We start from the raw sequence: 21,904 nt of genomic DNA on the forward strand, positions 1-21,904 counted from the left end.
CCCACAACAATTGTATGAATAGATATTATTATGCCCACTTTACTGAAGAAGAAGCTGAAGCTCAGAAAAATAATGTCACAAACCTATTAAAGGAAGAATCAGAATTCAAACCTATATCTTCAGGATCTTACAGCCTTTGTTCCACTGCTTATGCTACACTGCCCAATCCGGGGCAGGTAGTTACTACTAATTTTAGGCTTTGAGTCAGGACTAATCAACCTTCCTACAGAGAAGTCCTGCTTTCTATTTGGGGGTGTGTGCACGCACGCATGAGGCATGTCCATGCAGGGGCAACGTGATGGAGAGATGAGTTATCTGAATGGCGAGGGCTCAAGCTGATGCCTCCACTACATGCCCTGCAAAGCTTCCTGAGGTGACAGACCGAAAAAGCTGGTCAGCTCTAAAAATTGATGAAATCATGGATTCTTCAACAATTGGATTAGCTAATCAGTAAAACAGGATTATTTACATTTGTTTACTTCTTTAAATTACTTTGAATATTTATTAGTCAACTATTATGTGCCAGGAAGGATGCCAGGCCCTAGAGATACAGTACTGAATAATATTGGCTTCAAAAAACTCCACCTACAGATTTGCTTCAGACTATTTAACTGTTTGGTACACATAGATGGGCCTGAACATCTGCCTATGCTTTAAAATGCATTTCTATTTGATGATAAAACATAGATCCTTTTAATTCCTATTTTGCCATTTGCTAGCAATTCATTCTGGGTATCTGTAAAACAACCTCACACTCATTATATTTATTTTAATGAATCCCCCCATTCTTGTATTTTTCTTGTGTCCGAAAATGCTTTGTCCCAAAATGAACGTCATTAGCATGGATTCCCACCTGACTGATGAAAGACGTGAATCACACAAGTGAGAGCTTTTGCAAGTACTTTTTATAAACTCTGTAAATATGAAGAGTTTCTTTGAAACAGGCAACCAACAAGAAATAAGTGGGGTATGCACATTCACATAACATGGTAATAACCTGACAATCTTGGGCAATCACAACAAATTCATATATGATTGACTATATATGATTGAACATATATGATTGTGATATACAACAATTTTGACCTACAAAAACAGCAGTTTCATATGGTTCAACCTGGTAATTATTTTGACTCCTCCCTCTGATCTGGGCTATTCATTAACACTACACATTAACATTAAAAACCTTACTGTCTACCCAAAGTCTTTCACTAAGTTAAATTTTTTAAAATGTAAACATAACACGAATTTCCTCGACAAACCAGGACAGCATCCCATCTGCCGATATTAAATATGCCCAATCACTGAAAATACTTCTGACTTATTCCCTCCTAGTCAATAACTGTAGGTACAAAGTCAATTTGTTATATAAAAACCACTTTCTGTTAACACAAACACAGACAGATGATTTCAAGAGCTAAAGCTAATATTCCATATATATCAGATATAAATCCCACACCATTGGAAAAAAAAACTATTACCAGAAGAGTTCACTAAATATAATTAAAGAAAATATTAGGAGCCTGAAAGGGCTGAAGGGCAAAAGGAAAAAAAAGAAAAGCTAAGTCTTTTAGGACTATGAAACCTAAAGATTTTTTTCTTTCAATTTGTTAAAGAGAATCTGTCTCTGCGTTGAGAACTTGCTTGCAAAGTCTCTGCCTAGAGCAAGATATTCGAGCCAACCTGTTAACTCCTAATAAAACAAGGCTTGGAAGGAAAACGCTTCCAGCCCCGTAAGCTCAGTGGACCAGCCGGCATCGTGATAATACCATAGTACTGAGTTTCTTAGGTGTATTTTCCCCTTATTATCAACTTCCTTTTTCCATCATATTAAGATCCATAAAAACATATATATTTACCATAAAGCAACTTGAATCTCGACACCTCTGCATTTTGACAATAAAAGCTCATAGGACCCGTTATGTTCCATGGAAAAAGTGAGTGTTATCCACCTTTACCCTACTGCAGTCTCCACCTAGGCATCTGAACGCTATGGTCCCTTCTGGTTTCCAACAACGCTTTATCAGACTTGACATCACTGATCATTTCAAGTATTCCATAACTTTCTGTATAGGTGAAAGCTACTTATATCTAATAATATCTCTAGTTTTATTCTTTATTTTAATCTAAAGTTATAATTTCAGAGGTGAATTCAGCTCACGATAGAAAAAAAATCACATTTCAGAAATTTAACATTACTGTTTGAGAACATTCTACCTTTGCCCGTTGGCAATCAATGTGTATTAATTAATTAATTAACCTATTGAAGAAAAGTTAAGGAAACAACCCATAATTCATTCTTTTCCACTGGCAATTCTCTCTGATTTTATGGGACTTAAACATCTTAGGCCTTTTTTAAAGGAAAATACTCAACAAACTAGCTGGAAAAATCTCAAAGACATGCTTTTCTTAGGCTACATAAATGGTTCCTAATTTCTACTTAATAAAGGTGCTACTGTCTCTTTCAGTGGAATTGACTAGCTATTGCTAATCTTTAGCTCAATAACTAATTAATAGAAGAAGAGAATGATTCTAACTGATTACTAATTTGCTAAGGACATTTGTAATATGAATTAAACAAGCGGAGATTTTCTGTTTTCTTTTTTCTCTCAATTGAGACATCGGCATATAAAATTAGTTGCAATATAATATGTGCAAAAATAAAACTGTTGTAAGCGCCTATGTTCAAACAAGTTCATCTAGGTTAAGTTCAATGCTATTAATATTTACTAAGCATCTACAACACTCAAGGTCCTATGCGCACAGGGCTCTGAGGAGGGCACAAAATGGATGAGGGCCCCAGACGTGCTTTCAAGGACCTTCTGGCCTAGTAGGAAGATGATTCAAGAATCAAAATTACTATGGAACACGGAACTCAGGTGACAACTTGAAAGCCCCGATGGTAGAACTCATAGCCTAACTTGTACCCCAGATCTTTCTAGATCCATGGCCATTCCCTGAGGAGTTCAGGACTCCAAGGTCAGATAATCTCAAATTCTTACAAAGGGTAAAATGAAGGCCTTCCATCAGTCAGGCAAATACGTAAACTACTGTCTCCTATTGGCAATTGTCTTGTTGGTGCTCATGTTATAGTACTCAACTGTCATGTTAGAGTGCTTACACAGTGCTCTACTTAAGAGCTTCAAGCCCCTGACAAACTTAAGTACTTTCTAGCTTATAACACTGTAAATCATCTGAGGAAAAACAAATAATAATTTTTATTTCATTGATCAAGAAACCAAGAGAATTCTCTGATTTTAACCTGCTGGTTTCCCCCAAATAAGAGAATGTCACCACAATCATACCAGACTTTAAATAAGCTGGACATTTCCTGGTGTACATACAAAATGTATGTTCTCTTTTTGCAACTCTTGTAGATTCTTCATCAGCCACCACCAGATCTATGTTTGTTTTTGAGTTTTTAATTTTGGTTCTGGGAAGGAAAATGGAAATCTGAAACTATAGGAAATCTAAAGCACACTGTAAGGAAATGCTAAGAATTAAAGAGACCTGAACCACTACAAATCCTTAGCTATGTCACCTCAGTTCAACCGCCTACTTCTCCATGATTTTCCCAAACATGGTTGGTCCAGAACCTTTTTCAGGTGTTCTCCTCACCAAGCCCCCATCCCAACCATGCTCTCCTTCACAGCTAGATAATCACAACACCCCCACCTACCCCCACTGCCACCACATAGCATGAGCTCCCTCATTCCTTATCACACACCTCATCTCTAAAACTTGTCTCCTTATCCATCTCCTTTCCTTTCCTCCAGGTTCTGAAGAAGACACAACTATTTCAACTTCTTTCAAAGGCAAAGCATCCTCTGTGCCTTAGATCTCATCCCTTCCTAGTTTGCAAGCTCTTGCTTATCACCCCTCTTCCTCTTCAGAGCCTTTGACCTCCACTGGCTCCATCCTCTTTGTCCTGAGTATTAGGAGGTGGGTGGGGAGAGTGTGTTACACTTAACCCTAATGCTGCTTTTAGATCTTTTCCTCACTAAGTCTGTATCTGCCATCCTCTTTGCCTTCCTGGATGCATATAGGTTCCCTTTGTTCTCACATTACAGGGAAATAGCTCCCTCCAATGTCGTTACAGTCCCCTTTGTTCCAAAGCTAAGAGCCTCCAATTACCTCCTCTCCTTCTCCTCCTCCTGGCACCCTTGATGACATTTCTCCACTAATAACCCATCTTCCCTTGGCTGCCATGAAACCTCCCTTTCTTCCTAATCACACCTTCTCAACCCATGGCCCTTTTCCTCTCAAAGTTTCCAATCCCCGCCTGTTCTCACTCTCTCTCGTTTAGAGAAAACTCCTTTGGTGTCATTTTAACTCTCATGTCCAAAAACTTGGCTGCAAAATCTCTTCTCCAGTTCTGTCTATTGGTAAGCTGGCTCCACATTGTGAATGGCCCAATGGATAGTTCTACCTAGTTCACCAACTCTCACTGAAGTATCAGCAAATTCCTCTCAATTTATATTGTCCTGTTTCTGTCAAAATCACCAAGAGTCACTTAAGCTTGGATTCTACTTTGATTTCTCTCTTTCCCACACCCGTATTGCATTGATCACTTCTCTTTCTCGCTGCTGCCACCAAAAGCCAAGGCCCCACCTCCCTCACTGTCTTCACCTCCATATATTAATGCACTAGATTCTATTTTGCCTACTTCCTCCAGGGTATACGCACTGCCCCTTTTCCTCCCAGCTGCCTCCTCTCCTGCCTTGCACACACTCACATCCATACACAGTTTTAGATGGGTTCTAGAGGATTTTTTTTTAAACCACCATTTTCATGATTTCACTCCTTTGCTGAAAAACCTTCAATGATTCTCAAAATGCCTCAACTGGCCTTTCAGAGTTCCCTAAGGTGTGGTCACTCCCTTCCCAATGTTATTTTTCATTGTTATAACACAAACGCTCCCCACAGCCAGGTCCAAAATATTTCTGCTCATTCACCAATGTTTGGTGCCACCATCAACTCCACACCTAGCCATGCTTTTCACCAATCAGAAATTGTAGAGATCGGGGCATCTGTTCTATTATTGTACCACAATAAATGCACAGCATTTAGACATACTGGACAACCACTCATAATTTTCTAAACACATCCTGCTCTTCTGCACCTCTCCATCTATACCCATGAACTTGCAGTTGCCTGAAATGTTCTTTTTCTCTTTCTCCTTGCAAAACTCTACTTCTCGTTAAGGCATAACTCATGTGCTACGTCTTCTCGAATTACTCCCTGCAAACCTGACACTCAACAGGTAGAACTTACGGATCTTTCTCTGTGCTACCACTGCAATAGTTTATGCCACTGCTATATATTTGCCAAATATACTTACAGGGCTGCCTCCCTCGCTAGGTTGAGGGCAACACAACTAGAGGTGGGAACCACATCTTACGTGTGTCTGGATGTCTCTCGCTGCTTCTAGCACTGAATATGGCCTGTAACAGAGGCATTGACTAAACATTTATTTAATTACAATTAGTTATTTAATTGTGACTGTAATTTTCTCACAAAGAGGGACTATATAATGGCTCCCACCTAGAATCCTGCCAGATATAAAAAGTAGATGCTCAAATTTATATTTGAATGACAAAATATATGTTATATTATTAATTATTTCATACAGAGCATAGGCTTTTTGGAACCAGGAACTGTGTCTTACACTTCTTTCAAATAATAAGTAAATGTGATGGATGGAGGCAGAGGAAAAGAAGGAGTTAGGAAAGCAGATCCTTTTTCCTTTTCCATTCTTTTTTAACAAGCATTTAAAATGGCTTATAAATCGTATAAATACAAGCAGATAGCAAGTTTGTTTCTTTTAATCTACAAACCACATTGTTGACAAATGATTGTTTTTCCTTCTTTAAACATTTATGAATAAACACATTCAGGCTAAAGGAGCAGCTACCAGTACAGCCAGAATGAGCTTCTTAAGATCCAAGTAAGGAATGAGCCCATGTCTGAGTTTAGGGTCCAAGGCATTGCTCACTCCCCACGCACCATTCTTCCAGTTGCCGACAGCACCAATAAGCTTCTGATGGGAAGGCCAGGTCGAGTAAGGTGGTCAATGAATGCACACACATCAGTGACAGTCACCGTGAAAACGCACAAAGCTCTCCCAAATGTTGGAAAACCAGTAAGATGGAAAGTGGTTGGTTGTGGAAGTAATGTTTCTATTTCCATGAATCCAATATTTACATCAAGTTCAAGAATTTGAGGCTGGTATTACTTTAAGCAAGGTACAATACAGGCAGAGGGCAAACTTCCTCGCCAAGCACCTTCATTCAGCTCCAAGGCTGAAAGCAAACGTCTTTCATGACTCGGAAGGACAAGGTAGACAAAAGTAACCTCCTCTTACCTCCTCAGAGTTAAACAACAGCAGAGGCAGCAGTGCCGGCAGTTGATGAAAGCGTTGTCCCGACCACCGATAGCACCACAGCTACGCAAGGGCCGCCTGATGGGCCCAGGTCGGGAAACATTGATCTCTCTCTCTATTCAACTCCGAGGCACCACTTTGTAAATGACACAATCAATTTTGGGTACAAGAGGTGCTTTAAATGTGGTAACATTATATCATTTCAGCTATAATGATCATAATTACTTATTTCTTTTAATCACAACCCACTTAACCACTTTAGTACAGAGGACTAGTTCAAGGAGTTTAATTTTCATTCAACATCTAATCTTTGTGTTTACTGAAACTCTTCACGGGCTTTGTTTACTGTCTGCTTGCTGGCCCGGACGTTTGATCTTGCAAGACTAGATCAGACAGGGTCAGATAAAATACTGATTACTAGAATAAACCAGGCTTGGGGAAGTAACACTGGTTTTTAAAATTCTTATTTCTCCCAGCTTTTTAATATTTTGCAAAATAAACTCAAATAAACAAATAAAATTAAGACGACTAGCAATCAGGGGGTTTTTGAGCAATGATTGAGAAAAGGAAAGTGATGAGGATCATTTTGCTTTCTGGCCAAAATGTGGGGTTTGCTTAGGTCCATTCATTCTAGTGGTATTACTTTATGACACAAATAACTTTATGATATTCATTAGTATTTGTATAAACTTTCAATGACCCTTTAATTCATGTGACATATTAAATACTTGAGATTGACCTGACCAGAGAGGATAGTTTTTTGCTTTTGGTGCCAGATGAAAGACACTTCAGATATAAAGTCACTTTCTTTTGACTTATTAATTTTCAATTAGGAAATATTTGAAATATATGAGCCCTTCCTTGTTAAGGCTCTTTCTTCTTCTTTTAAGACCCCCGTAGAAGTAGACTGAAGAGAGAGTATGATTCCTAGTGCTAGTGCATACATAATTGCCACTTAGTTTCAGAAAAATGATGGGGCAAGTTTAAGTCTAAATAGAGTTAATACAAAAGAAGAGTTAGGTTAAAAAAATAAGTGTCTTATTAAGATGTGCAGAATTTATGAAAGAAAAAGTGATGGGGTAAATCCCACATAATCCCAAGAATTCTTGAAAATAATTTTGCAATAGCACGAACGTTTCTAGGTCTGTTGGGATTATCCTTGTGTCCAACATTAAAACTCATACACATTAAACAACTTTTAATATGGTCACTTCTTTCTTTCGTTTTTACACAAAACGTCCGCTTTTTATACTTGGGAGCTTAGGAGCTCCACATTGTAAAATCTAGGCCAGAAGCAATTACGGTATGAGATGAACAGCAATGAAAAATGCTGAAGAAACCAACCTACCCCAGCCACCACTCCATTTCCTTCCATATCAGAGCTCCTGGGGAGCAGGCTCAGGTTTTAACCTGCTATCCAACCTCTGTCTCCCCATCTATCCTGAATTAACACTAATGTTCACTCAGATATGTGTGCGTCAACCATGATTGTCTTTGAAATTAAAGGAAAAAGGTAAACAGACTGTGCTTTCCTGTGATCACCAGGGGAAAAAAGTTAACATGCTAAGCCAAACCAACTTAGGACTTTTTAAAGAATAAGTGTAAATAGTTTAGCTATCCTAACAACAAATTCAAAAAATCTACATTAAAATGTTTATTTCAAAACGTAGACAATTCCATTTGTATATAGTTTTTACATCTGTTTTAAATGATATCAAATTATTGATTGTTCATTTTTCTCATATTTATTTAAGCATTAACTATAGAATTTGCAATCTGATCTTTTTTTTAAATCTCCCAGTAGACTTTTATTTTTGCCAGGTTTTAGACATATTTACTTTGATCTTTCAGAGTATATAATTATTTTACTGTTTATTTATTTCTATGAGAAGAGAAAAAAAAATTTGACCTAGGAGATCTATATGTGGCAATTTGTAACAGAATCACATAGCTTATGTTTAGGAAATCATGGTTTTGATTAAGAAGCAACCATTTAGTTCCCACTGTTTTATTAAAACAGACATTAGCAGATAATAGGAAACATATTTAACAACGCAGGCTGCATTTAGTTTGGGACATCAGTCAGTTAGCTTGAGATTGTCTTCCATCCTGAATACCAGCCATGGTACCCGTAAATTGGAGACTTTGGGGTGGAGGCGGGGCAGGAGGAGGTGGAGGGAGGTAAGGACGGCCATGCAGCTCTGACTGCTGGGCTCTCAGGAAGATCCTAAGGTAGAATTCTGGTTTTGCTGCTACTAATTTCCAGATTTGAAATTCATCACTTCTTTTTCTCATTTTGAAAATGGATAGACAAAACAGGAATTTTACAAACAAAATCATTCCTTTCTCATGAGAAATGGATTCCGACAGACAGGAACTCCCACAGCGACATCTATTCATAGCATGAAGCTCCTATCAAAGGAAATGTGCCTGTGTAGGTCCAATACTTCCTTTTCTCCGAGGGTCGAAAGTTAATGAAACGCACTTCTCTGGGTGTTTATTTTCTGTGCACCATTATACCTGTCAGGAATTCTTTGTTTTTCCTCCCACTCCCTTGGTTGATGAATCAACACCACTTGAACTGTTTTACGGCAGCTTGTGTTTACTTCACACATACCTTAACCTTCCCTTTTCTCCTCCTACTGACACACACACACGCACACATACACTTTTCAACAGCGATGACTAGCTCCATCTCTTTGAATAGCATGTGTACACAGTGTCTGGCAGCCTCTTCAGGTGTGGATCCTTGACCTCCTGATTGAAATCAAGGTCTCAGTCTGCTTTTACAGCACTTAAAGATTTAACTGTGCATTTACTATCGCGGAAAAAAAAATAGAACTTGAAGAATTGCATCTCTAAGAAAGAAAGGAGAAAAGTAGAAGATATAATTATTAACATGCGTGTGAACAGATACACACACACACGCACGGATTCTGTAGTGGCAATTCTGAAAACACTAGAGTGAAGGGTTTCCAGTCTTTCTGAATGTGGAATTATACTTCAGCCTATTAAAAGAGGACGCTCTCTTCCTTTCTCTTATAACAGAAAGTAAATGGGATCTAAGAAATGACCTTGAAGCTGCGTAATTCTTTTGATTTTTAGCCAAAGAGGATATGTTCAAGCACTTTGACAATTTTATTTAAAAAAAAAAAAATTCTTGGAAGCAACGCTTAGAGAAAAGAAACTCTTCTGAACTACACCATTATGTCTTATAATGAGGAGTCCTTCATCTTATCCTGTACAATAATTAATATTAATAATATCCTAAAGCAAGTGCTCAAACCAGAATCTAAAGGGCCCTAAGAATTTTAGAATACACTGAAAAGAAATGTATCTTAATTCATTTTTCAGTGCACTTAATTTCTCCTGGATAGTTCAACATCTTGACTTTCCTTACAACTGGTATATTTAGCATAAAATGCTCTCGTTCCTTTGTAATCAGAAATGTGCTGTGAATACATGTAAAGCTCGTTTCCTCAAAAAGTAACCTTGTAAACAAGCTCTGAAATACTCAACAGCCAACTAGCATTTCTTCAACACTCTGTCTCCCCAGAGGAAACCTGCAGAGAGTAAAACAAATTCATCCTCTACCTTTACCTACCCACCATAAACTGTCATTTGAACCTCAGATGGGGGCAATGAACTGTCAGCAAGGCTATGAATACCTATAATAAAGCATGATGGATGATGTCATAATCATGCAAAATATGGACTGGAAGGACCCTAGAACATCAACCTATTATGGTGCAAGAAATATCCCAAATTCCCTCAGGGACTAGTAGCATTTTAATTGAACAGCATTTGCATTGGGGTGAGAACAAAAGAATGTTTCCAATATTGACAAATTTGCAAAGGCAAAATATCACTGATACGTTTAGAGGGCCGGATGGTCTAAATAGCATGCATTTATTATATAAGAGAACTGTATTTTCAGGACCAGACGTAACTCCATATTTAATACACTACTGCTGGTACTACTACCACTACTATTAATTATTATGAATCATAGGAGTGTTTATTAAGAGGTTACTTTGTGCCAATATTGACTTATTTAGTCCTCACAGCTAGCCAGTGATTTAGACACTTTTCTTATTTCCAATTTTCCAATGAGGAGATCTAGTTTTGATGAAGTCAAATAATTTTTTCAAGCTCATACAGCCAGTTAATGGAAGACAAAGACTTGAACACAAGTCCCACCTGACAGCAGGCTCACTTTGGTTCAACCACTGCTCTGGAATTGTCTCCAAACAAACACATCAAAACTCCATTTCTGACCAAAGATTTCCTGATACCAAAACAGTCATTCCACTTGTTAATTGGTACTTAAACTGTAAATGCTGATTTAACCTACAATGACTGCTTTTAAATTTCCATTAATATATGGTTTATTGATTGAGCTTTTTAAATAGACAAGCCCGGGCTGGCCCGGTGGTGCGGCAGTTAAGTGCGCATGTTCTGCTTCAGCAGCCGGGGTTCGCCGGTTCGGATCCTGGGTGCAGACATGGCACCGCTTGGCAAGCCATGCTGTGGCAGGCTTGTATAAAGTGTATACATGTATAAAGTGTAAAGTGTATAAAGTGTATCTCATGTATAAAGTGGAGGAAGATGGGCACGGATGTTAGCTCAGGGCCAGTCTTCCTCAGTGAAAGGAGGATTGGCAGCAGTTAGCTCAGGGCTAATCTTCCTCAAAAATAAATAAATAAATAGATAGATAGACAAGCCTATCTAAAATAAACCATTTCAAGATATTTCCAAAAATCTTGGCCTTCACAGCCATCTCTTGTGAAAACTATAAACTTCATATATTAGGCTATGAATTTTACTTTTAGTTCTGATACCACCTTTGCTTTAAGGGAGCCAATCTGGATCTCTTGATGGAAATAATAAGAATCTTACCTTTGCAAAAATTATACACAACTTTATTAAAAATTATAACTCAAATTAACATAAATTCCAAAGAATCAACAACTCATTGATCTAAGAAACTGAAAATAGGCTTTAAAAACAAACAAGTCCATTTACCTTTAATCTTCTTGTACTTCTTATACCATCGCCCAAACTCCTGGCACTTGGTTGCTGACACGTTGGCATAATATGTGCTATTTACAATGGATGAAATCATACTCTGAAAAGAGAGAAAAACCAGTTAGTGTTCATAAATATGCGTACTCCTTTTTAGGGACAAGACAGGGCACATTATAGCCCACACCAACCTCCTCTGTCTTTTCAATTTGAAGTGGTCACCCTCCTGTAAGCTAAACTAGTCAACACCACACGAGTATCTAAATTCACTATCCCTTTAATTTCCACTTGTTTGATGACAGTGCTTTCTCCGAAAACCAACCCTGGGAAAATGCCAAAGATGGAGGGGACAGGACACACAGATTAAATGCAAAGGGAAAGAACAGTAGTGATTTAGGAACCAGAGCAAGAGGTGAGATCAGATGCTCCAGCATCCGTAATGCAAATAACGCCTTTCAGATGTTTCTGTTCCGCTTCCAACTGCAATAAGCTTACACAGCCAAGAATCTGAGAACATCCGTGCTACACACTGCAGAACAACATTTAGGGAAATAAGTTAAATTAATATAATTTATAGAAACGTGTGATTAGCACTTGTGTGAAAATTCACCAAATGAAAAAATTAACAGTGCTATTTCAGAGCAGGGGAAACTAAACATAACACTTATACTGTGTTTCAACCAAAAATGAATCAAAGCTAAAACTTTCTGAGTGCTTAAGTACATGAGTCCCTCTTGCTCTTCGTCTTCCTCTCCTTCCTCAGCTCAACCCCTTAGTTGATTTGTTGGTAATTGGGGTTAAAAGGAAAGAAAAGGGGAGCGTGACCTGACTTACCACTGAAAAATTAAAATTATAATGGCATACCTTGAATTATATTGCCTACAGAAATATGTTTTCAGTCACTACGGCATATTTGGACGAACATTTGTGACAGATGTTAACTTATACCTGAATTGACACATTCAGTCACATAAATTTATACACAGATTTAACTTCTGCAAAGTCTGTCTAAAAACAAATGGACATAAACAACTCAAGAGATCCAAACGACCTACATGAGGTTTTATATCCTGCCTTACAATCTCATCTTTCTTAAAAAAAGGTATCCCCAGATACGGAGCAGCTGAACAAAATCTTAGAACTTCCAATGGCATTTCTGCAAAGGAGTTGAGATAAAAAGGATAACAATAAATCAAAGCAATGGCAACTTATTTACCAGGAGGTTAACTGCCAACAGACAGGCCTGCATAGACTCCCATTTAAAACAGTTCCTTCTGTGAGCCCATAGACCCCAGCTCTTTTAATCACCATGCAGTACTAGTGGGGGAGGGGGATCCTAATTCAATTCACAGAAACCTCTTTGGCCCTTTCTACGTAGCAGATGGCTATCCTCCCCCACTTGCTGATCTCTAAATTACAATTCTGTTCTCTAAGGGGAGATAATAAGGTGAACTCTTTCAATCTGAGGATCTAAACACAGCCCTGGGAACACAATGAGCCAGCATCACCTGAGCATCTCAGAAAACTTTCAGAGCCTTGCCTGCTACCTTAGAGGGTCAACGGAATCTTCACCTTCCTGAGGCAGGGTTCTGCTTTGCGTGTTATTAACAAAGGAGTAAAGAAGTCTCTTGGCTAGCTGGGCTAGTTCCCTCTCTGGGCTGAGCTTTCCTCTCTGTCCTAGTCTGTGAGACCCTTGAGGACAGTGACTGTGTCTGTTTCCTTTGTTTTTCTTCTCCCTCATGTCTAACACAGTTCTGATGTGGGATATCTGAGTCACTGAAATATAACAGATGAAAAGGGACAGCAATGAAATCTAAAAATGCCAAACTGAAATGTCATAATAATGAAAAATTTAGCATGAAAGAAGCCTAATAATAGATACACCAGCCATACTGGTGTATGTGAATAATCGCAAATGTACTTGTCATCGCTCTATGTTGTTTGTATGAATGTTACCCCATGGAAAGGCACAGGCTACACAGCCATAGCAGGAGTCAGACCTAAACCTTCCATTGCAAAGTGGTCAAAAGCAGATGGCAATGGAAAGTATCTCAAGCACTGTCTGCAGGTGTCCCTCAACTCTTCCTGGCTCATAAGACCAGGCCACAGACCCGTATCACTCTGACGACAGATAGTCCACCTTTTCCTCACTCCTCCGCCTCCCTATTGTCTCTGCTCCAGATGCATATTCACTGACACAGCACAAGGCCAGTATTAATCTGCATGGCAAGGAAATAATATCTGAGCTTCCACTGGCTCCATCATCAGATCCTATACTAGAGTCAGGTTCACACAACTCATCTAAAAAGGAGGAGTTGGCTACCCAGAGATGCAATCAGATTTGTTCTCTTCCTCAGATTATCATAAACTAGTTTTCATCTCTACTGATAACAGAACAAAAAGTAAATAGATTTAAGCTATAAACTGAGCAAAGGAATTGGGTAGCAATTGGAGGCAGTTTCCTAGATAATAAGAATCTTTAGTCACCAGAAAAATTTCTTTGAGTTTGTGGCACATTTTATTCATTAATTCCCTGTAGGTCTTTACACCTAGTTGACACTCAAAATACTTTTACTGGTAAGACTTTTTATAATTCATCCTCATAGAGCTTTAACAACAGAAGAGGTACATTTTGGGGATATTTTAGATGAAAGGTTATGTGATGTCTCATTATTCCAGTTTCAAGCATGAACATTCTCTAACCCTAAATTAGACCATTACATTCTGATAGCCTAAGTCTGAACCACTAGGCCTCACTAGAATATTCTTGACACATAGTGCAAGGTCATCTTAATGTTAGTGTCAATTTATTTTTAAAAAATCAAAACAATACATTATAAACAAAACTGAATGAGGCTAACACAGACCCAGCACATGCTGACTTTTACTCTACATGGAACAATGTTCTCCAGAGGTCCTGGGACACAGAGAATCTGCATTTAACACATTTCATCCTTTCTATGGCCACATTTTTAAAATACTTTAAAGTCACTGAAATTGGGATGCATTTTACAATCAATAGCATCTTAGACCTGATGAGATATAGTTGCTGCAAAATGGGAGGAGTAATGATTAAAATCTCTTCCACCTACCACCCTGCTAAAAATATCTCATTTCCATTTACTGCTTTTTAAAACATGTATACAATTCTGTAGTTTACAGTTGTCTTATATGTTTTCTAATAATTCCAGAGCAACCATACAATTGGACTTTTTGGATCCACACACCTTTTTTGATAAATGAACAAGATCTGAGTCTACTTTTTCAACCCAGAATGCAACCAACTCCTGGGAATCCATGTTAATATAAAGCAATACTGATACAAATAACCCAAAAGATATGTGTATTGTTATTTTTGACACTTAAACAAAGGGACATTCAGGCTACATTAAAATGACTTTGCATTTGCTAAGCATGCTCCACTTCTCACAGTGCTGGGTTGTGAGAAAGAAAGGAGGAGGGTACACACAATGGGCAGTTGAGGCAGCCCCTTTAGACTCTCAGTCACAGCCAGAAAGACGACACGGACAGTGACTGTAAGCAAAGCTATTTTATGAAAAATATTACGTATTAAAATAAATACAAAGATTTAACGGCTTCCCAACTACAGAAACTTTTTGAAAGTTTCAGACCTCTTTGTAATCAATTGTGAAATTTTAAATATGAAGATTTTAGATGGGGGATAAAATCTAGGTTTCCTCGTCTTCAGTCACTCTGACACATAGTTTTCTACTTATCTTTGAAAATTATTTTTTTTTAGTAAGTTAGTTGAGGAATTAAAATACATCAGAATGAGTTACTCCAGAGTTTACTAGCTGATTGGAATTTGCCCTAAGCCACACAGAAAGAGAACATTATAACACCATTAGTAATACTTACTATAGCTGAATAGATTGCCTTATGTAAAAATAAATTTTCTTTTCTCTTTCTGAGACAAATTTTAAACTCACTTGTTTATTTTTCACTAGCCCAGAGAATAGATGTCAGTTGTGATTATAAGTAGGGTTCCATTTTCCAAACTGAGGGCCCAGAAGCTCAGAATGAAGAAGTATCTTGTCCTAAGTCAAATCGCAGTGGGACGCATCTCAAAGACACCACTACCGGGCCGCACTATTTCACGGGTCTCTGAAGAAGGGAAACTCATTAACGAAAGGAAGGAAATATTCACCACCACCTCCACTGCTAGCACCAGCTCAATAGCAGATTCTGCAACCAATTCTTTAGACAAAGCAAGAAGCAAAGTGACAAAAAATAAAACAATGTTGTGACCTCAGGCCCCTTATATGAGTTAATTAAGGAGTTTAGAATCAGAGAAAACTAAGGAACCTAAAGGCAATTTAAAACTTAATAGGAAAAGCAAAGCAATAAACACAGGTTAAGATGATTTGCACAATACATTTGGAAAGACAAAGATCCGAGCATCCCCTTTTCCTCCCCCTAAAAAGAAAGATAAAATAATTGGATATCCTTCACAGCATTCCCCTTGGCTTAGTGAGATTTATTTGTTTGAACAGCAACGTTATACGAAGAGTAGCTAAGCTGCAGATACACAATACACTGGCTACACAAAAGAACACTTTAATCCAAAGTGAACAGTTACACGTTCCGTCAGTGAGAAAGCCCTGTCTAAGCAGGAAGACTGCCAGAGTTGGGGGGAGTTGGCGTGAGAGTCAGGGGGAGTTGGTGTCTTGTGCCTCCCTTTCCACGTTAACATGGAGGAGACAGCGCGACGCAGGCTATGAATAATACATGCATTCTTTGCTTGTTTTCAACCTTTTCATTCTGCTTTGTGATATACTAAAAAACATAATAAACATGAGTATAATGATACTTCAATTAAGTATTTAGTAAAGGGAAAAAGCTGATTTGGAGGAATTTGTCACGGAAAATTCACTTAATGTCATTTGGCAGCCTTCTCCCATCCCTTTCTGAGCTATGCTATCAGAATTGAAAACTTTTGCCATTTCAGTTGAAAGAAACCCTTCCTCTGGGCTTTGGAGTATGAAACGACTGCATTGAGAGCTTCTCTCCCAAGTAGTCACTGAATGGCTTATCTGACGGTGGGACCTTCTTCTGTGAAATTGGGATCTTGATACCTGTCTCAGAGGGCTGCAAGGATTCGGAGGGATGATTTGTAAAAGGCCTAGCACAAGATGTGAAGGCAACAAATATCAGCTCTCTCCCCTCCACGTGATCATTTGATGTGATTATCTCCATTACTAGGTTAGGAATTCTTTTTAAGCTGTCACTCGTGAGCCTCCTTCAACATGAGTTCACGAGGCTGGACCTCAAACTAAAACAACCTCATGTGAAAATAACTGAAAGGAACTGTTGGCAACTGGTTAACACGAAACAGGATGCATCCCCACTACATACGTAAATTTAAGATTAAACCAAATGGACAGCTGGCAACTGGTTAACACAACGCTGGCCCATGCAGTTATCAGCCACTTGTCTGCAGATGAGCACACAATCAATTCGTGTTTCTCTAATGACCCAACTGGAGGCTTGATTTCACCGCCCAATTATTTTGGCATATTGTACACTTAAGTTAGTTCTTTACTGATCCCCAAATGGGCAAGGCTTCCTTAGGATGACAGAAATAACTATCCTACAGTTTACATCTTTCAAAAGTTGTATAAACACTATATCACCATCATACTGGAAATCTAGTAACATTTTCAAGGTTCAGCAAGTTCTGTCATTTTGTTCCTCAAATATTTGGCAAACAAAACCTCAACCAGGGGCATAGGACAGAGCTGCTTTAAAAACATATCTATGTGCTAAGTGAAATAAGCCAGCACAAAAGGACAAATATTCTATGATTCTACTTTATGAGATATCTAGAATAAGCAAATTCACAGAGACAGAAAATAGAAGAGAGGTTACCAGGGGTTGGGGTGGGGGAATTACTGCTTAATGGTTAACAGACTTTCGGTTTGGGGTGATGAAGAAGTTTTAGAAATCAATAGGGGTGAGGGTTACACACATTGTGAATGCAATTAATGCCACTGAATTGTAAGCTTTAAAATGGTTAAAATGATTAATTTCATGTTATGTATTTTTACCACACACAAAAATTTTTTAAACATGTCTACAGTTTGAGAGAACACATTGGGGGCGGCGCAGGGGGACAATGGCAGGTGCACGCATTTGCAAACTACTTGTTCTTTCATTGCCATTTTCAGTGAACAAGACTATCTCTTTAATCATTCCATGTGCTCATCATCACAACCTATGAGGCAGATAAGGCAGAAACTGTTAGCTTTACTTATTTTAATGGATCAAAACCCTGAGGACCTGCGGTTTCGTCCTCAAGTAAAAAACGGTAAGACACAAAAAGATGTGTTCATAATGTTTTCATATTGGAACAGTTGGAAAAGACCATTGAATAAGGGATACCTGTGCCTAAGGTATGATAAAGTAAGATGCTTCAGGGACAGACTATGTGGCAAAGGAAGATGCTGGAAGTGGTGACTCAGGGGAACATCAGAGGAAAAGGAAGAGAGTCTCAACAGTTAAACACATTTTGAAAGGTGAAATCAAAAATAAACACACAGAGACACAAACACAACCTGTACTTTCTAAACATCTGGCCAGTCAAGAGAATAGCTAAATCATGACTTCCCTCCCTTTAAATATATATGCCTCAGCCTACAATTGTTGCCCTCTTATGGACTTTCCCACTCTTTTCTTCTGCCTTCAAGGCTGCTCTTTTGAACTGTGGACCACTGGGATCTTCAGGAAAATATATACTAGCCACTGAATCATTCCTTTATGCAATTGCCAAACTTGAATGAGGAAATACCTAATATGGTTTGGTTTAGGGGCAATAAGGAGGAATTATTTCAAAAACAGGTATCTTTTACTCATGAACTGAGACTATTATAAATAACCCAATAACCTACCTTTCTCCTTTGAAGTAGTAGTATTAGGTGCTTCACTCCCTTCCTCCTAAATTCAAAGCGTAATCCCTCTCTCATCTTCACCACTCTCTCCCCAGCCCACCATAAAGGACCTGACTCTCAATCGGGACTCCAGTAATGCTGGTGGAATACATGTTTGAATTACTGCTTCACCTTCTTAGAATAAAAATGTACTCTTTTTCACATTACATAGGTTGAACTTAAAAAAAACGGATGCACCTGCTCTCTGACAACCACCAACAAAATGGGTGAGCTTTCCTCCACATTGAAATGCAATCTAGCTATGCAATAAGTGAATAATCTGGAATGTTTATGGTTAATAACTGTCGGATTAATGCTGGAGCCCCCATTACATGTCCATGCTGGCTGAGAAGGACTACTCCAGTAAGATTTTCTGTAATCACACAGCATACCAAAAGCCTAAATCAAATCACCCCAAATGTAAGGAACAGAACTGAGCTCCTGTTTGAAAAGGTACCGGGTGTCAACCACCAAATTACTGTATTCACTTCCTAGTGGAAAATATTTTAGAGCTTCCAAGAACACTGCACAAATGATAAAATTTTACAGGACTTTCTAAAAAAAAATTTATATTTAATTTATAAAACACATTAGAGCAGTGGTTTTCCACCAAGATGGGTTTTACTCCCCTCATAGGACATTTGGCAATGTCTGGAGACATTTTGGCTGTCAAAACTGTGGGGGAGGGGGGATGGTGGCATGCTACCAGCATCTAGGGGGTAGAGGCCAGGGATACTGCTAGACATCCCACCATACACAGGACAGCCTCCTACCACAAAGAATTATCCAGCCCTAAAGGACAATAGGGCCAAAGTTGAGAACTCCTGCACTAGAATAACAACTACGTGCAAGACATACATTGTGCTGAACGCCAAGAACACGAAGATAAACAAGAGATGGCTTTGGCTATTGTGGGCAGTCCATCAGCCATGGGAACTTGGATAACACTGACAACAGGCTGTGAGAAGTGCTGTGACAGGGGTGTGTACAAACGGCTACTAAGAGCAGAAGCAGCAACTGCTCCACCCAGGAGCTCGGGGTACTTCACCAGCTGTGACTTTCCAGCTGGAATTTGAAAGATGATTTTTATCAAGTAGAAAAGAGCAGCACATGCTAGTCAGGAGAAATCACGTATGCAAAAGCAAGCATCAAACTGAAGGACTCCAGGGTCACCAGCATTGTGTGCGGGGCTTCCAAAGCCAGAGATTAACACAGTACATCTCCCTGGAGGGCCAATCTCACATGGACAGAAGCAAGGTAATAATTTAACCAGTAAAGTGATTTTTATGGCACTTTAAAAAATATCAAAAACACAGGTATATGGAGTAGAATATAAACTTTGCACAAATTTTTTAAAAAACACAAGAAGTTGTTTTGTTAGCCTTGTAATGCAAAGGATACAAGGGGACTAGTTCTGTTTCTCCCACCGTCGGGAATATTTTGGTGAAGTATGAGCCGTGGCAAATGTTCCAAAATAAGTAATTCCGTGTGTCTGGAGCACAGAGTGGGTGCAGGTAGAGGGAGGAAGGGGCTCTGGTGGGAAATCAGGCTGGACATGTCATCTTGACGCCTCTCACTGGCTCTGCTGTGCCCTCGGTACTTGCTACAGGCTGGGCAGGGGGTCATGGAGGCTTGGAGACAGGAAACAGCACAGTATCAGTGTTGGAGAAGCAGGTGGCAGGAGAAAGGTTGTGACACATGACGACTTACAATATTTCAGATGAGAGGTGATGTAAGTCTGAGCAAGGCAATGCCACAAAGGAGGAAGATTTCAGATATCGAAGCTGTAGTATCCATAGGATCAAACGTAAGAGGGACGAGAAAGAACTTTTTAGGTTGGGCAATGAGGTGGGAAAGCAATGAGACTAGAAAAAGGGGGGAAAGGGGGGTTTTTAAGGTAGGGATAAAAATGATCTCACGTGAACCTCAAGACAACTCTGCAAATTAAGTGAAGTGTGTAGATGCAATCATGCCCAGTTTATAGATGAGTTTAATGAGATGCTGGGAGTAGACGGACCTGCCCCAGAATCACACACGCAACAGAAAAGAACTGAGCTTAGAGCTCTGGGCCCTCAGCTCACGATGGGGTTCTCTCTCCTCATGTGTCTCTCATCACATTTTACAGTTATTACCAAACTTGAGAATCACAATAGATCAGTTTTGACCAAATTCCCATAGGCCTTAAAAACCCTAGATAAAATTCTGAACTGGTGATATTAAGTTAGGAGCTTGTGCCCTCCAGGCAAAGCCCATTTTGACTTCCATGTGAATCCAAGAGATAGTTAATTGTGACTAACAGTGAAATTCAGGACAAATGATTAAAATTTTTTCCAAAATTGTTCTTTTCTTTTCTTTTTTTTTTTTGAGGAAGATTAGCCCTGAGCTAACTGCTGCCAATCCTCCTCTTTTTGCTGAGGAAGACTGGCCCTGAGCTAACATCCGTGCCCATCTTCCTCTACTTTATATGTGGGACGCCTACCACAGCATGGCTTGCCAAGTGGTGCCATGTCCACACCCAGGATCCGAACTGGCAAACCCTGGGCCACTGAAGCGGAACATGCAAACTTAACTACTGCAGCACCGGGCCAGCCCCTCCAAAATTGTTCTTTATCCAGTCCCTGCATATGATTAGAATAATTCAAAATATTTATTCTTTTAACTTCATAAGTAACCACAATGAAGTAAATTAAAATTCTAGCAACAAGCTTTAGCCCCTACATTTGTACCTATATGCAGGTATTGAAATGGCCTGCATGAAAGGTGTAAGCACAAGAACAGGCACATAAGTGATGGTCAAGAACTACCACTGCCCCTTTCTATCTAGCTGCCAACTACTCAGCAGCATGCCTCCTTGATTTTTTTTGGAAGGAAAAATATTAACAGCATGCTTTGCTTCAGAGGATGCATGTTCCAAAACACTCCTTAAGACACACATAAAAATTATTCAGTGCCCACCAACAATATCATGTCTCAATAATAATAGCTGATACTGTCTATGGAGCATCATTGCATGCCAGGCACCAAGCCAAGAATTTATGTGATTTATCTCATTTACTCCTCATTTATGACAGAACTATTACTATCCTGGTTTTCTTACAAAGAAATAGGCTCATAAAGGTGAGGTCATAGAGGCTTGTAAGCCAGGACACGAATCCAGATCTAAGTGATTCCAGAATGCATGTTCTTAAACATTAGGCTTCCTGCTTCCCCCGAAGACCCATTATTCTAGAACACAACTCAGGGTGCATCAAGTCTCTATGGTTCTTGCCACCTTCCCTTGAACTTCATAGACATGTAGTCTATTGTCTTAAATCAAGTGTTGCAACTCATGCCAGGAAATGGATTTCCAGTTATGGCTTTAAATAATGTCAACTTGACTTCATTTCACAGCAGTCCTAAGCCACTGCCCATAGCCACCAAAACATCATCTCAGCATTAGAAAAAGTGGGGCCATCACTCGTGACGCAAATGGAAAAGAAGCCCTTTCTTCTGCTGTCCTTCCTTTGATCCTCTCAATCTCTTTAGTTTATGATCAGTTCACTAAAAATGG

General features: G+C 39.1%; 1 protein-coding gene across 4 annotated transcripts in view; it reads right to left on the minus strand.

Annotated features, from left to right (window-relative positions):
• The window catches only part of LOC124238618 (DNA-binding protein SATB2-like), a 182,111-nt gene that overhangs the window by 83,207 nt on the left and 77,000 nt on the right, over positions 1–21,904 (minus strand). For all 4 annotated transcript variants that reach the window (XM_046659789.1, XM_046659787.1, XM_046659785.1 and 1 more), the window contains one exon: positions 11,408–11,510. In XM_046659789.1, the coding sequence (XP_046515745.1) occupies positions 11,408–11,510 (103 nt within the window). The remainder of the gene's footprint in view (positions 1–11,407; positions 11,511–21,904) is intronic.

Source organism: Equus quagga, chromosome 4 (assembly GCF_021613505.1).
Source record: "Equus quagga isolate Etosha38 chromosome 4, UCLA_HA_Equagga_1.0, whole genome shotgun sequence".
Lineage (NCBI taxonomy): Eukaryota > Metazoa > Chordata > Mammalia > Perissodactyla > Equidae > Equus > Equus quagga.